This window comes from Microcaecilia unicolor, chromosome 1 (genome assembly GCF_901765095.1).
Source record: "Microcaecilia unicolor chromosome 1, aMicUni1.1, whole genome shotgun sequence".
Taxonomy (NCBI): Eukaryota; Metazoa; Chordata; class Amphibia; order Gymnophiona; family Siphonopidae; genus Microcaecilia; species Microcaecilia unicolor.
The window spans coordinates 722,403,841-722,422,029 of record NC_044031.1 but is presented as its reverse complement, the minus strand read 5'-3'; the positions used below and the strand labels follow the sequence as shown (position 1 = coordinate 722,422,029).

General features: G+C 41.8%; 1 protein-coding gene across 1 annotated transcript in view; it reads right to left on the bottom strand.

The window, feature by feature from the left end:
• The window catches only part of TRPM7 (transient receptor potential cation channel subfamily M member 7), a 397,085-nt gene that overhangs the window by 318,456 nt on the left and 60,440 nt on the right, over positions 1–18,189 (bottom strand). The window contains exon 2 of the mRNA XM_030189594.1: positions 1,464–1,543. Coding sequence (XP_030045454.1) covers positions 1,464–1,543 — 80 coding nt within the window. The remainder of the gene's footprint in view (positions 1–1,463; positions 1,544–18,189) is intronic.

The following is an 18,189-nucleotide window of genomic DNA, read 5'->3' as shown; positions in this document are numbered from 1 at the left end:
GTGGAAAAATCAGAAGGAACATGGTTCACAGAATGCCTTCCAATCCCTTTCACATAAGTGTATGTATATCAATGCTGTCTCTATATGTCTAGAGCAGAAAGGAGTGAGACTTGGGAGAGATTGTGTCTGATGAACTTAAAGCTTCCAAACAGGTAGAAAAAGTGACAGTCAAAGCCAGAAGGATGCTTGGGTGCATAAAAAGAGGAATGACCAGCAGGAAAAAGGAGGTGATAGTGCCATTGTATAAGTCTCTGGTGAGGCCCCATTTAGAGTACTATGTGCAGTTCTGGAGACTGCACATACGAAAAGATATAAACAGGATGGAGTCGGTCCAGAGGGCAGCTACAAAATTAGTAAGCGGTCTTGAACACAAAAAATAAAGTGACAGGCTTATGAACCTCAATATGTATACACTAGAAGAGAGGAGCGAGGAGATATGATATAGACGTTTAAATATCTCAAGGGCATTAATGTACAGGAAGAAAGCCTTTTTCAACTGAAGGAAAGCTCTGGAACGAGGGGGCATACGATGACGTTAAGAGGGAACAGGCTTATGATTAATCTAAGAAAGTATTACTTCACAGAAAGGGTGGTGGAAGCGTGGAATGACATCCCAGTGGAGGTTGTGGAGTTGAGGACTGTGTCAGAATTTTAAAAGGCATGGGATAAGCATGTGGGATCACTTAGGAAAAGGAAGAGTTAGGGGTTACAGAGGATGGGTAGACTGGATGGACCATTTGGCCTTTACCTGCCATTATGTTTCTATGTAGCTGTGGAAGGTAGTCTTGGGAAGGGCAGGTTTGGTGAGAGGTAAGAGTGGTAGATAGGAAGGTAGTGTTTTTTTGAGCTCTATTTGCCCCCAGACAGACATTCTTAACCTCTTATGTATAATTTCTTTCAATTTCTATTGGGTTGGAAAGAATAAATATGGAGAAGGATATAAAAAGAGAGGCAGGACCCAAGGCAGAAGGTTTGTGACTAATAAATGCTCTCTCTCTCTCTACATGCCACAAAGAGAAGCTCCAGAGTGACAAATACAAGCATCTTGTTCTACTATTCCTGCCAAAAAAAATATGTATACGAGTATGTAGAACTATAGTAGTATTTTTCTGTCAGCATACTACAGACTTTAAGATACTAGAGAAATAAATACATGGTATATTAAGATCAATTTTAACTATGCAGCATCAAAATTCCCTGTTTTCCTGACCCCCCTTTATTCCCTCTCAAAATTCCCCCCCCCCCACCCTTTTACATAATCCCAAAGTAAAAGGACCACTGTGCACAAAGGATACAGAAATGGTGATATAAAACGGTAACAAATGATGTAGACACACCATCAGCAGCTAAACACTAGGCTCCTTCAGCAAACTTGGAGTATGAAAGGCCAAAAGGAGGCAGGCCAGCAGTAAAAAGTGCATTTAATAAACTGAATAGAAGCAACTATTGTTTTTTGTTTTTACCTGTGAGGATCCTTTGAACTTGGAATAATGTATATACATTCCCTCTTGGTGAAAGTGTTTTCTATCCAGGATTTCTGGGACTGTAAAACAAAAATGTTAGAAAGAAAGAAATTATCTGTTTTGCTGTAACTGGATGCATAAACTGAAGCTCTGAAGCTATAGTCCAAAGGGAGAAAAGAAGCCATATTGGCTTGTCTACCCTGTGAGCAGAATAGGGGAAAGACCAACATCAAAGACTGATTCCACTGCTGGCACAAGATGGATATTCCCAGCAGGTGAGGCAGTGGATTTTCAAGATGGTTTAATCACTAAGATCTGTAAACATGCATCCCATAATGCAATTAAAATCTGGCCGTAGGCTAGGCCTGCCCTTTAATAAGTAAATACGTACAATTTCTATGACATTAAACATAGTAAAGCTTTGTTTCTTGGCCAAAAATTAAGTAGATTATCTAGCAGAGTCATAATTAAATACACACACCTATAGTAGGAATTAATACATTTCTAGCATAACAAGTAGGGAAAGCATGCAAAGAATGGCATACAGAATTCTTAACAACCACCCTGCCTGTCCACGAATGAACATCTGTGTCTGTGTTGCCTGCATGGAGGAGGGAGGACATGTGTATGTGAAAGAAATTGTCTCAAGCCCCTATATGTATACACATATATAGGCTTGAAACAATTTCCATCATAAATTTCTTTACAACATTCTGCTGGCTTGGAAAGAAAAATGGGAACCAAGTGTGATAATTTAGCCACTAGATGTCATCATCACATTGCAAATAATGCATTTTATATTTTAACCCCCTGGAGGCACCTCAACCAGTCAGGTTGTTGGGATATCCACAATGAATATTCATGATAGAGATCTGCATGCAGTGGAGGAAGTGTATGCAAGTCAGCAGGCAATGCTGTTGCCACCAAGAATCAATACACATAGCAACCAGTAGCAAACTACACTGTTCAGTCACTAGATGTCACTGTATATTGCAACAATTAAAGCTAACTTCAAAGTAGAATTTACAAAGAAGGACAACTTCTGAATCACTAAAGATCAGCCTAGCAGGAAGGAGGTGGACCTTTATTAGTGGAGGGAGGGAGATTTAGAGGCTGATACAAGTTTTGATATCCTTTAACGCAGCAATTTCCTTTCACACTGATCTTTTGAGTGCTGAAAAATGAGGTAAAATCGACACTCTAAAGGTTAACGCAATGGGCATACTAAAAATACACGGGCGAATTCAAAATTGATAGGGATCTAAAAAAAAAAACATGCTATATGTAGCAGCAAATGAATTTATTAACGTATGCGTGTATGTTACATTTGACATACCGCCCTCTACAGTGTAAAGGCACCAGAGTGATGTACTACTACTACTTAGCATTTCTATAGCACCAGAAACAATGGGAAGGGGGAGGTGAAAATTAACATAACAATAAGTATCAGTGACATCATAAAACAATCAGAGGAGGCAAGGGATGGAAAAAAAGAACCTCAGCTAAGAGAAGGAATAAATATTCTAGCATGATAATGCATTATCATCTGAAGTGAAGTACAACATTTTAGCTCATATGACCCTGTTTTGTAAGATCCCTGGTGGCCCAAGTAGGTCCTGACCAACCACTACCACTCTCCCTCAACAAAGCAAACCATTCCTGGTACCCCATGTGGACCTAGAACCCCATACCCCCTGCCTAAAAAAATCCCAGTGGCCAAGGTGGAATCGGAAGCCTCTCCCCAACCTCTCAACACCCGCCTTAGGTTGAGAGGAAAGAGTGATGTCTCTGGCACTGCCATCCTGAAAAAGTGGCACCCAACCTCTAGCAGTACACTGGAATGTACCACTAGGGGTCAGCCTGCTAAATAAGGGATCACTTCCCTTATTTGTCATGCTGCCCCACAGCAATGCATCTGGGGAAAGAAGGGAGGAGATGGCAGTTTGAACATAGTGGCTTTTCAAATCACTATTTCTATTCAGCAGCTACTGTAATCCTCTCTGCCACAGAAATATAGTGGCCCTATTTGGGAAACTATATCGTTGGAATCTCCCGCCCAATTAAATTTTCAAACTCAAAAAGTGCAGTTCCCTCCCCTGCCCCCATTGTTCCCCAATGCCAAATTTTGCCCCTTTCCATTCAGTTTTCAGAGTGCTTTGGTCCCTGACAAATTTGAGCCCCTGTATATAATTTCTTTCCAATATTCCACTGAGTTGAAAAGGCTAAACAAATATAAAGACAACTAAAGTACTGAGCCAGAAATCAACTTGTGTTCTTCAATTAAAATCTTCATAAGTCAATACAGAAAAATGAATTTCACATTAAATGCAAAATAAAGAAACCCTTTTTCTTCTGAATATAGTATATTTTGATTTGGGATACAACATTTCATTCATATAAATAGCACTTGCATAATCTATTATATATTCCAGTTTGCCTATTAGATTCCACAGTAGCAATTTTTTTAAATGTCAAATGCAGCTCAATTTTAACTTTGATATAAAGTTAAGCATTTGGACAGGCTGTTATAGCACAGTATATTTTTACTGACGATCTTGGTCTGCCTAATCTAAATTATCAAAGCTAAAAGAGAGCAGCTGAAAAGAAAAGTCAACACACAGTACCCCAAAATTACCAGGTTTTCATACCTCTATCATGAAACCAATTAAAAACCCTGTATTTAAAGATACCAGAGTAGTTTCAGCTGATCTCTGTTCTTATAAAATGGTCAAGTCATTTAAAATACTAAATACTGATAGACACTTTTTGATGAAATATTGTTAAGCATACATTCCTGGTGTAAGCAGTATTCATTTTAAACATCCTCTGACACAGGAGAGAGATTTAATTTTCATCAGTGAGGCTAAAGGTGTATTTAAATACCTTGACTTAAGGTATTGATGTACCAGACCAACAGAAGGGTGGGGGAAGCAGCACAGAGGATCTCTCACACATACAGCTCTCATTCTCTAAAAGCTGGGGGAGGGAGGGATGCAGAGAACTCATAGCACTCTCATGGGCTCTGTACACAGATCCAACTTTCTGCCAGTATAACCACAAACTAGATTTCCTGAACACAAAGCAGTGAAATACACAGCCTACAGTCTGTAGACTTCCAGACAAGGACCTAGACTGGAATAAGCAGGATTCAAGGAAATAGAATTAGCAAGAGGGAGATGCACAGAACTCCGGTGCTGTTCTTTACAGCGCTGGAAAAAAAAAGAGGATGGAATACTGATTTTATTTTTTGTGACCAATGCTCAACACTAATAGCATTCAAGTCTAAAACAGCAGCACGCTGCAGCCCCTTACCCCCAAGCCCCCCCCCCCCACCCCCGAACTTAAAAAAAATAATCTCCAGTGGTCCGGTGGATCCCTCTTGGCCCTCCCCCCCATGAATAGCCTGGTGGTCCAGCAGGTCCACTGACCTGACCCAGCAGACCCCTGGCCAGGCCAAGGCATGCCATGCTGGGCCAAGCCCAACCCCAAAGTTACCACTGGCCCTGGTGGTCTAGTGGAATCCCTCCCCCCCAAGATCCCTTTCATAGCAGGCAAGAGGAATGTCTACTCCCTCCTGCCTCTGGGCCTGCCCTCTTCAAAATAGTAGCTTCCTGGGATGCACTGGGCAGGGCCTATACCATATAAGGAGTCAAACTTTAGTTGGACTTACCACTGCCAGCTGTTGTCCCCCGTCCCCCCCCCCCCACCCCCCACAGACACACACAAGTTCACAGTCTCCACAAATCTTACCACAGTTGAGAGAGGCTCAGGACTAATACTCTGTCTCATGCTCTCCAGCAAACCTTTCCTTCTCCTATTTTTTTTTTCTTTGTTTTTTAAAGATTGTTCTACTGGAAAAAGGAGAACTCAACAGGAAACAGGGGAGGTGAAGGTAGGGAAGAAGTAAATTTGTGGGGCACCGATAGGGATCTGAAGACCCCCAGATATGGCTCTGTAGACCCAAACCACCTGTAAAGCTCAAATGGGGACCAGCTGTCCAGGAGAAAATCACTCAGAACCAAAGGCTGAAAAAAGTGTCTCCATCCACCTGCTGGAGATAGAAAATACTGAAGAACTGAACTGAACTGGATGCCAAGAGAGATAAGTCTCAGTTCAGTTTTCAATTCTCTATCTCCACCTGCTGGAGAATGGGCACAGCTATCTCACAAGTTCTGGAACAGTGGGAGGCTGCATAATGGCAAAATTTGTTTAATAAATCCTTGGAGACACGAGAGGTTCTGCGGGATTGGAGAAGAGCGGACATGGTCCCTCTTCACAAAAGCGGTGACAAAGAAGAAGCAGGACACTACAGGCCGGTAATCCTCACTTCGGTTATTAGAAAAGTAATGGAAGCATTACTGAAGGTAAGGATAGTGAATTTCTGGAATCCAATAGGTTAGAAGATCCAAGGCAACATCGTTTTACCAAAGGTAAATCATTCCAAACAAATTTGATTGAATTCTTTGAATGGGTGACCAGAGAACTGGATCAAGGTCATGTGCTAGATATAATCTACTTGGATTTCAGCAAAGCCACTGACATGGTTCCTCGTAGGAGACTCTTGAATAAACTTGACAGGCTGAAGTTAGGACCCAAAGTGGTGAATTGGATTAGAAATTGGTAGACAAACACCAGAGAATAGTAGTCAATGGAATTCACTATGAGGAAGTAAAGGTGAGTGGCGGACTGCCTCGTAAATATACTAATAAAACCCTCCCAGTGAGAGACCTTGTCTCTTATAGCCTCTCGCGACCTATAAACCAACATTCCCTTAAAGGATTATCTAAATATGCCCCATACAAGACATACAACACCCACGAGTGGTGCAGAAGAATATCCCCCAAACCTCCCTCCTCCCACCCACCCCCGAAATTCCCTCTCCCCCCTCAAAACAAATTTTTTTTCAAAAATCTGGAAAGGAATTCAAAACAAAGCTTCGAGCTCTAGGGGACAGAGACTGTATATATGGCTCCCAAGCAGCAAGGAACTGTCTGCACCTCCGAGAAGATAATCCAACCACCCAGCGTTCTAGTAACATAAGTTTATGTAATTTATTGCACCAATGCCAATAGTCAGGTGGTGACTCCCCCTTCCACATGGATAAAATAACCCGTTTCCCCAACATACAGGCTTTACGTACTAATTGGAGTGCACCCCCACCGTTCAAAGCAAAAGACTCATATTTATCCAGCAGTGCACCCAAAGGGGACGGCGCTATCCGGGTCTTCAATAAGCCTCTCAAAAATTTAAACAAGAACCCCCCCAAAAATCTGAACCTTTGTGCATTCCCATACAGAATGAAAAAAAGAGCTCACCCCATATTTACATTTAGAGCAAAGAGGCTCCTCCACCCCTCCCATTTTAAAGATTCGTTCCTTGGTCAGATATGCTCTGTGTAGAATTCTGTATTGGCACTCGCAAAGATCCGCATTTATGGTCACTGTAGGAATATGGGCTGTTAACTTATTAAAATCTATCATTAGGGCCAGACGTCTCAAATCTCATGCTCAGCGGGCCGCAATATGCACTTTATCCTTACGTAAGGCCAGCCTAGTTAGCGCCCTATACAAGCCTGAAACTGAAAGCCGATCCCCCAAGACTGGACTAAACAACTCTTGAATGCGTCTACCATGACCCGCCCCCAATGCCTTGCCACTCAGCTCAGAGACATAATGTGCCAGCTGATTGTACGCAAATGTGTTACTAAGGTCAAAGCCAACCCCTATTGCCCCCAGATTCAACAGGGTTCCTCCTGCAATTAAAACATGTTCCAGTCTCGTTATACCCATGCTCGCCTATCTCTGAAATACATGATTCTCTGAGCCTGGGGAGAACGCTAGATTGCCCTGCAAAGGCAATAAATCAGAAACCTCCGAGTCCACTCCCCAGTATCTGGTGAAATTCTTCCAAAGCTCCCGCATTGACCGCAACAAAACGCTATTCCGGAAGCACGCTGGGATAGTCAGCCTCTGAGCTTGCAGCAAAAAATAAAGGTGACACGGACTAAAATAGTCCTCCTTCAACTGCCTGGGAGTAAAATTCTCTCTATGTAGGAACCAATCCCCCAGGTGGATATTAAGTCCGGTAATATGTGGGATAGTCTATTTGCCAATATCTTGGCATAAAGCTTCGCATCTCAGTTTAGGAGGGAGATTGTGCATTTGAAACCAGGCAGGGACCCGCCCTATCATTTTAGCAAGTTTAAAGGATTTGGGCATAGTACCTGACTGTGCCATTGAATTAGCCAGGCCCAAAGGGGGTGACTGTATGTGCTCAGAGCAATTTGTAGAATTCTATACTATACCCATCAGGGCCTGGCACCTTATGGAGTTTACTCTGTTGTATTGCTAATAAAAGGTCACCTTCTCCTATAGGTGCATTAAGAAACGCCCTCTGCGCTGCAGTGACCTGAGGCAGTGAAGAGATCACCATCTTCCATCACATCTTTATGCTCTTGATAAAGAAGTTCATAAAATCTCTGGAAATGAGCCAAGATATCTTTGCTAGCTCTATACCACCCCCCCTCCCGGCTTCCTCACCTGTACTATGAGGGCAGACCCTCTACTTCCTCGCGCCAACCTAGCCAACAACCCTCCTGCCTTATTCCCATGGATAAATAGCTGAAATTTGTAATAGTTGAGACTTGATCACCTACTGGTGATGCAATTCATTCAGTTCCCTCTGCGAGTCCAGAAGAGCCCGTCTAGCCCCCTCCGTCCAGACACTCCCATAATGTTGTCTCTGCTGCCGAATTGTTCTCTCCAAATGCAGTATTTCCCTATCTTTAATTTTCCGTTTTCTGGCCCTATACGAGATGATCTCTCCTCTCATCACCGCTTTTGCGGTTTCCCAATATAAGCCATATTGCTGTGAGTGTCCCCCATTATGACGTGCAAAATCCGCCCATTTCTCCCTCAAAAAAGGCAGGAAAGCTGGGTCTCTATATAATTCTAGGGGGAACCTCCAATCCCCCCCCTGGACATTTTCCTTTACCTACTTCCATCTGTAACCATATGAGGGCAAATAAATAAAATAAATAAATATCTTACAGGGCTTTATGTCCGCCGATGTGTGTGGGGTGAAAAATCCTCCAAACATCTATCAGGTCTAACATACTACACAGAAAGGGCAAACCTCTGGCATACTGAGTCAGACTCCCCGCAACACAGGTCGACTTATCCATCAGAGGATCATAGGGCATATTAAAATCCCCTCCTAAAATAACATTACCTACCTGATAAGGGGTTAAAAGCTCAATAAGCCTGCAGAAGAAATTCCTATCAAAACATTGGGAGCATAAACATTGCATAGGACCAAAAGCTGTCCTTCCAACTCAGCTACTACCAGAACATATCTGCCATCCAGACCACGTTTCATTGATTTAATCAATACCCTTAGCCCCTTACGAAAAAGGATCATGACATCTGCCTTCTTCTGCACTGCTAGGGCCTCCACTACCTGTCCCACCCATCCTCTCTGAAACTTGGCATGCTCTACTGATGTAAGGTGGATCTCCTGCAAAAACTCCACATCCGCTTTGTGGTGATTTAGAACCTGTAAAACCTTGGATCTTTTAATCGGCGAGGAGACACCCCACACATTCCAAGATACTAATCTAAGTGACCTCAGGGTCCCACCTCATGTACCCTCTTGAACAGAGTAACTCTTCATATTAGAAATAGAAGAGGTGCCCCCCAGCCCCCGGGCCACCCCTCCTCCCCCAAGCCAACAAATCCCCTATCCTCCCAGAGCTCGTTCCAAGAACATAAAATAAACTCCTATCCAGAAACACAACACAAAACAACCCTAACAAAAACATTACCCCTCCTCCTACCAACCCCCCCACTCCTCCTCCCCCCACCTCCCCATACCCCTTCCCCCCATCCTATTTCCCCCCGCCACAATATTCTGAGAACCTGATCACCCAAAACCCTCCCCCCTCACCCGAGCAGCACACAAGGCAAACGAACCCCAGACCCCCAATGACTAGTAAGTGAATGTGGGTATTCTGTAGTACTTTAAGACTGTTTCTATGTCTGCAGCTTAATGATTGAGCAAAAAAAAAAAAAAAATTCCAACATCGAGGGCTCCATATAATCCGTGGCTCCTCAAAGTCACACTCTCACCAGTCACACAACAAGCAAACAACAAAGATCCATAGCCCTCATCACCACTCAACAGTCCTTATCCAATTTCAATGCCTGCCAGATCCCTATGGTATATTTCAAGTCTGTCGACTCCACTGTCAAGGACCCCAAATTTTCCATAGTCCCAGTAAGGTATTCACCAACCACACATCAGCCTCGGGCTTTACTCGTATCCACTCCCTCCCAGTTCAAAGTATTAGCAAATTTAAAAGCTTCAGTGGGAGACGTGAAGAAACAAGTTTTGCTGCCATTTTGGATCCTAAGGCAAGCTGGGTAAAGAAGAGCAAATGATATTTTCTTTGTGTGTAGCATTTTGCATGTGTCCACAAATAGTCGACGCTGCACCACCTCCGCCGCGAAGAAATCCTGGAAGCACAAAACTCACTGGGTCTCATAATGCAAGGCCCCCTTCTGTTGCAATTACCTCAAAATGTCTTGTTTGTGGGCATAATTAAGGACTTTCATAATTACAATTCGTGGACGGGACAGCTCTGTACAAACAGCTCCCAACCGGTGTGCTCTCTCAATCCTTAGGGGCCCCTCTTTCAGTGGAAGTTTCAACGCTTTAGTTAACCAAGTCTCCAGAAAGCTACGCAGGTCAGACTCTCTTATAATCTTTGGGAGGCCCACTAACCTGAGATTGTTTCGCCACGATCTGTTCTCCAGATCATCGAGCTTAGCCTCTAATTGCTCAATCTTGCTCTGCATTTTCTGCTGCTGTCTTGTTGATTACATTTGTCCTCCACATCCAATAATCACTGTTGAAAGGTATTGAGATCGGACCTTATCCCCTCCAGCTTGCTATCCATCGCCTCTAATTTATCAGATATTTGCTGCAGCTTCCGGTCCACCATCGGTTCCAGCAGCACCGAGACCTCCGCTGCTATCTCTGTCACCCATGCAGAGCCCACCGACGCCTCGACTGAGGGGCCGATCTCCATCTTTCCTTTGCGATTTCGCCGCCATCAGTGCATCCAAAAAGCTCTGGTGTAGATTCCCAGGATCTGTGCACCTTCACCCACTGTGGGTGACCCAAGTTGGGGTTTTTGGAGAGGCTTTAACCCGCGAGCCGCTCGATGTTAAACAGTGGGGGCGGAGCGCCTCTCTACGGCTACCTCTCGCTAACCTAGCATCAGGTGATCTCCGGCAGGCAATTTTAAAAGGTACAGATTCTCAGGTGGTCCAGATTTCCAGCATCCGGATTTCTACTATAAAAAGATTTGAAGCGATCCACAGGAAGGCAACAAAAAATGATACGAGGCTTGCGCCAAAAGATGTACGAGAACAGATTGGAAGACCTAAATATGTATAACCTAGAGGAAAGATGGGACAGGGGAGATATGATACAGACATTTAAATACTTGAAAGTTATTAATATAAAAACAAATCTTTTCCAGAGAAGGGAAAACGGTGAAACTAAAGGACACGAATTGAGGTTACAGGGTGGTAGACTTAGCAGTAATATCAGGAAATTCTTTTTTGCGGAGAGGGTGGTTGATGCCTGGAATGCCCTCCCAAGGAAGCTGGTAGAGACAAAAACGGTGATGGAGTTCAAAAAGGCATAGGATGAACACAGAGGATCAGTAATTAGAAAATGAATGGTATTAAAAAAAACTTAAATAGCTGCATGTGTGTCAATGTGTCAAGTGGCGTTTAGATGGCGACTCCAGCTGTGAAGAACTAAGGCCAGTGTCAGGCAGACTTGTACGGTCTGTGTCTCATATTTGAAAATCCAGTTTAGGATGGGCTTGAAAAGACTTCAATGGCAACTTAAGCAGGAATGTGAGGACAGTACCAGGCAGACTTTTATGGTCTGTGTCCTGCAAATGACAAGACAGATTCGGATAGGCTGGAGTGGGCTTCGACAGCAACTCCAGTAGTTGGAATGTAAGGATAGTGCCAGGTGGACTTCCATAGTCTGTGTCCAAGAAATGTCAAAGAAAGACCATGATCAAGTAATTTATATCACACTCATTGTTGGTTTAATCATTACTTGATAATGAGTGTGACTGTGGACAGACGGGATGGATCATTCAGGTCTTTATCTGCCATAATTTACTATGTTATTATGTTAGTTTGGTTACTGAAATTTTAGTTTTAAGAATTTTCATCTGCTGACTTTATATTTTGCACTGTACAGGAGGAAATGCTTTTCTATTTCTCTGATGTTGTACTGCATGCAGAGTCTGGCTTCTTATAGGTACATATTCATCCCTCAGCGGTTTCTGAGCAGCTTACAGCTGTGGGATGAATTAACCCCAGAAACTTCAGTATTGAATGTCCAGGTATTGGGAAGTTAACCAGAAACTGGTGCCTAGTTAGCTCAGTGAATAAAGTTAGGATTGCATTTTTGCCGTCCTAACTATCCACTTACTTAGCCTACTAGGAGCAATATTCAGTGTGCTACCTAGCTAAGTTACAGCTCCACCAAGGTTCTGCCTGGCACCAACCAGACAGTGCCTAGCTGGTCACAGGCAATATTCAATGGAACTAACTACTTCAGTGCAACTGAATATTGCCAGCTCAGCAAGATTTAACCAGGCAGGAACCTCTCTTGCCAGCTTAAACCCTTTTTAATATCTAGCCCTTAGGGTTTCAGTTTAATTTGTGTCTGCATTAGTACTTTTAATTTGTGGTCACTTATCCTATTATTTAAAAAGAAGCTATGTGTGTCCTGGATGTGTGACTGAGGCCAGGTGTTCTGCAAGATATGGATGTCAGCACACACTGGTTGGTGTCATGGCCCTATATAGGAAAATGTCAGCTCTCCTTCAGCCTTTTTGAAACCCAAGTGGCCCCGACTTAAAAATTAGCAAAATCCTCTGCTTTAAGGGCTTGATCTTATAACAGGATGCCTATGTGAAGTTCAAAGAGACACCTATTTTAAGCATAAAATATCTATCGATCTGCTTTTGTAAAACAGAATCCTAGATCCAGCCTCACTAAGCATAGAAATTTATACCTGTTCCAAATGTGTGAGAAAATCTTGTTGAATCTATCTGGGAGTTATGCTGCCACTTTAGAAGAAATGTTTAGCAATTTGTGAAAAGTATATCCCAAATCATTGTATGTCAGAGGGCTGAATACTATTGACCAATAATTTGAAAAAATTTTGAGAACATATCACATTTATAAATGCTGAACATTATTATTTATTTGCATAATATTACCATATATTACATAAGAATTGATGACAAATTTTGTGATAATTTTATTTTTCACAGCAATGTGATTTCAAGTGGTTTTCCTTTCCGATGGACCACTATGTAAATATTTTTTTATGATTGGTCACCAAGGGAATGATGTTCTGATTTTCTTTTGAACAAATCTCCTTGTAAGTTATTTAAAAAAAAATTTTGGATTGATCTTTTGGTGAATATTCTATAAAATATGCAAATACACACAAGTATACACATATATCACAATCCCACAACCGCTCCACACAAACTACACTTTTGGAAAAGCCTATGTGCAGATCATGTAAATACAAGTGCATACTTTCCAGGCACATGTGCTGTTTTGTAATTTTATAAAAACCCTTTCCTGCATGGAGAATAGGTTTTATACATAGAAAATGTTTCATAAATTAATCCCTATATGCGAAAGCACGAATGTTAAAATGGTGCACTTCTTAAACATGTCATGAAAGACCTAAAAACATGAGCCAAAAATAAACATTTAATATATTCTGGTGAAATTAATTCTTATTTCAGTTCAAAGCAATAGCATAATTAGTATTTCTAGTATCCAATGTAAGCTTCCTCACTTGACAGGTGTTTTACCCCCCCCCCCCCCCCCCCCACCTTACCCCAAGTCTATGGCTTTTACTTAAGATTTATTACAAGTGTTATCCTTAAATAGCTGACCACTGGCACCATAAAAAAAGGTCACATCTGTAGATCCAGTAAACTGAGATGTTTGATATGCTGCAGTAGCTCTAACATTACTTCTAAATTTAAATTAAAGCTTGCAAATACTCATACTTTTCTTAAACAAGCACAGAACAACATTTCAATAATCTGTCTTTGGCAGCAGATTTTACTTCTTTTCTTCAAAGCTGGCAGCGTCATACAATTAAAATCCAAGTGGTGAAGGAAATGCTGAACAGAATTCTGGCAGCCACTTTAATAACACAAAAGAAAATCTACAGCAATGAACATACGGCTTAAAAGACTTAGATGTTTTACTTAAATTCAACATCTAAGTCTTGTCTATTAGATTGTAAGCTCTTTGAGCAGGGACTGTCTTTCTTCTATGTTTGTGCAGCGCTGCATACGCCGTGTAGCGCTATAGAAATGCTAAATAGTAGTAGTAGTAGTAGTAGTTATAATAAAAATTCTCCCTACATCAACTACACTGAATAAGCTAAAATTAACTCTTTTAGAACCTGTTATATATACTAAATGCTAACTACCTCTATTATTCATATGCAGTCTTATGCACAGTTCTAATGCCATATGACTTATTTCCAGACCAAAAATATTTGATAAAGTTTGAATTATGGCCTGGCAAAACACACACTTCTGTAGACGAATGATCCATACAATACAGATCACACATATTATGGCAGTCAAAACATATCTATCTATTGGTGACCAAATGGTTGAGTTTCTAACCTAAAAGTTTTTACTAAAGGAATTCCAGCTATATTAAACAAAGGAATACAAATGCAAACAATGTAAATAAAACTTGCAATACCTGATCAAGATATGAAGTAGTTCTGATTTTCTCTCTACTGAAATCCATGACCAGCAACAACTAGTGAGTTCATGAGTACAACCTACTCTATAATGCACAGGATACATTAATTTGAGGGTTTGAATATAGCAGGTTGCAGCAAGAGGAAGACGCCAAAGTACCGCATGAGATCAGGTCTAAAAAATATAATTTAACACTTGACACAGCAGCATTTCAAGGGACCACCCTAGGCTTATTCATCACATCAGAAGTGAAAAGCAACAGTTAACCTATTTTGCTAAGCTCTGTCCTCTAACCAAAGTGATGAAATGCACACACCTCAGTACTGTGATATATCCAGACAAGTGAGGGAGTATGTCTATCACTCAATTGCTTTCTCAGCTAAACTTAATCAATCTTGATCACTGGTGAAAATTTATTAGTATTATAACTGTACTTTTATTAAATAATTTTAAAAAATGCTTTTCATCTACAAAACTCAACTGTACAACTAAAAAAAAAGTCAGAATTTGAAAGAAAAAGAAACACCTAATATAGACAATAGCACAAAAAAGAAGAGTTGAATTAGCAGAAATATGAAGTTTGAACAGTAATGACAATAGTAAAGGCTCCTAGGTAGATGCCCAGTGGTGAAAAACTTGGCTTACTATTAAGATGATAATGTCACCATCACAGAAAAGTACACAGGGTCATAAAGTCACCTTCTTAAACTCAAAACAATGCCATAAGGTAATCTACAGAAAATTATTGTTGGGAGAGATTTGTTTAGCTAGCATTTGGCTAAGCTAAAAATCTGAGGAGCAGAGAAGACCACTGCACATGGGAAGGGCCACACACATGCTCAGAACTTTACACTAAGTTCTGAGCACTGGAAAGTTCTTCTATTCCAGCAATGTGCAATGCCACCTATTTGTGTGGCAAACTCAATCCTGCTTATTGACGGAAAAATGTACAACTACTATCAAACAGCCAACTGAAACCTGGCACCAACAGCAGCCGCTTTGAATCAGAACATGCCTTGAAATATTCAACAGAAATAAAACTACTTTTCCTTACAATATTTTTACTATCTTACTTAAGACCTGAGAATGTTAAAGCCTAACAAAGTGAGAGAGTAAGTTATGCTTTCTCTGATGACTGTAGTTACAGTCCTGCCACAACACTGAGAATACACCTTACCACCATCAGGGGGAGACAGACTACCTGCTGAACCGAAGTACTGGAGGAATAGAGACTGCTCTGTCAGTATTCGTCTGAAAGCTGTCACCATAACCGAGCCCTTGGATCTCTCATTGCCTATTGTCCAATGTTTACACTCTTATCCACATATTCACAAGTCACTGACCTTACAGGACAAAGAACAATAATATTCAGGTAAAGCCATAACTGTTTTCTTCATCCATGCCAGACCAGTGAGATATACCAAAGTTCCTCTTGGGGGGGGGGGGGGGGGGGGGAATCTACCATAGTAGTCGGGACTGCTGTCGCAAAGGTATATTGATTTCTAGCTGACACATTCAGTCTATAGTGTTGAAAAAAAGTAGATGTTGCTGTTCTACAGACATCTTTCGGTGGAACAAACCTATGCTCCACCCAGGTTGAGCACGTTTTCAAGTCTCTTAGAGCTTGAGGTCAGTGTGAGCCACACACTAATCATAACACTCTCTCTTATCCATGTGGCCAAGTTGGCTTTCAAAGCCTCCTCACCTCTGAGGGTTCAGCCATCTTCAGATATCTGCAGAGTATATTCCTAAAATCCAAGAGATGTGCCCACCATACTACCTCAAAGGAGTAAGCAAATTCAATTGTTTAGCTGAAATGAAAAACAATAAACTACATTTAGCAAGAAGAATGGTAAGACCAGTGAACTGTGAATGGGTGAATATAATACGTGTAATTGGACAATAGGCAATGAAAGATCCAAGGATTCAGTTATGGAAACAGCTTGCAGAAGAATACTGACAGAGCAATTTCTGCTCCTTCACTATATCGGTCCAGGAGATAATCTATGCAAAGCCATACCATCCTTAGCCATTATTACATATGGTTCCCTATAGGCGAATGTCTGAAGTTCAGAGATTTTCCTAGCCAATGTAATAGCTACCAGAAAAACATCCTCTTTTAAGACATCCCCCAGGGATGATGCCCTGAGGGGTTCAAAAGAAGTCTCTCCTAAAGGACAAAATTAAAATACCACAGTGATACTACTCACCTCAGTGAAGGCCCGATATTCTTGGTCCTTAACAGTATGTATAAGCAGGGAAATACCGTTTCAAGTCCCCTATAACATGCTATAGCCACATAATATACTCTAATGCAATTAAAAAACAGGATCCTGACTAACCCAGTCTGCAGAAAGTTTAAAAATGTCCAGGATCTAAACTTTCCCTGGGGAAACATTGCGCCAAGCATCAAAAATCCTCTAGACCCTAATATACACCAAGAAGAAAGACCTTCTTGCCTTCAGCAAGGTCTCAATCACGGAGGATAAAAACACCAACTTCCTTAGCCTTGTCCATTCAACAGTAAGATCACAAGCAACTATAGAGACAGGTTTTCAGTCTGTATCAGTACATGTCATAGTAGCCACATGACCTAAAGGAGCCAAAGTGGTACCATTGCTGACTTCCGCAGAAGTCTTGCAAAGTCACTGCTTGAACTCTCAGCAGCCACTTTGAAGCAGCACCGGGAGGAAGACAGGTCTGCAGCCGCGCCAAGCAGGAAAGGAGGGGCTCTTTCCTGCCCCAAAGAGGCCACTAGACTATCAGGGATTTACAATAAACTACAGGAGGGGAAGGAGGGGAACAATGAATGGAGTCATGTGGGTGGAGGGAGGCTGGAAAATTGGGCAGGGGATATACATAGGGGGAGAGGGGCAATCTGACTTTTTTGGGGCGGGGTGTGTGTGACAGAGGGCATGAGTGTCCTCTTTTTCTAAGAGCAAATATGGTAACCCTACTAAAGCTACAAAAACTTTTTCATTTTCTTTTTTTACCTGGAAAAAGAGTAAATATTGGCAGGCAACCTACTGCACTAGCACATATAATGAAGAAGCAGAAATTGCTTGAAGGAGGGTACTCGCTGGTCTGGAATGGTCCAAGAGGAAGCTCTGTACACACTTATATTTGAGACTTTGCTTACAAGGCATGGAAAGTTAAAATCATTTGGTAAGCATTCAGGACATCAGAGAACAATTTTTGTGTTTGAGGTCTTCAAAGAAGAATGGTCTATAAGCCATGAGACAGTAGGATTTGTAAAAAGTAATTTACAATGTTTGCCACTGGCTGTTTTGAATACAAAGTAAAGGTAAAGCAGTTAATTCTAATATCTTTCTCTTTAGAGAGAATAGTTTTAAATATACCTAACACGAGACAGACCATGAGACCAAGCTGTGATTCAGATCTATTTGGATACAGAACTCCTGTAACACCTACCATACAATACACTAGACTATGGGGCTCATTTTCAAAGCACTTAAACTTAGAAAGTTCCATAGGTTACTATAGAACTTTGTAAGTAACATAGAGGGGCATAATCGAACAGCGCCGGCGCAGCAAACAGCAGTCCCGAACCGTATTATCGAAAAAGATGGCCGGCCATCTTTCATTTCGATAATATGGTTCAGGCCGGCCAAATGTCAGAGATGGCCGGGTTTGAGATGGCCGGCATCGGTTTTCGCCAATAATGGAAACTAATGCCTGCGATCTCAAACCCAGCCAAATCCAAGGAATTTGGTCGTGGGAGGAGCCAGCATTTGTACTTTACATTTGTACTGACATGCCAGGACACCAACCGGGCACCCTAAGGGGCACTGCAGTGGACTTCAAAAATAGCTCCCAGGTGCATAACTCCCTTACCTTGGGTGCTGAGCCCCCCAAAAC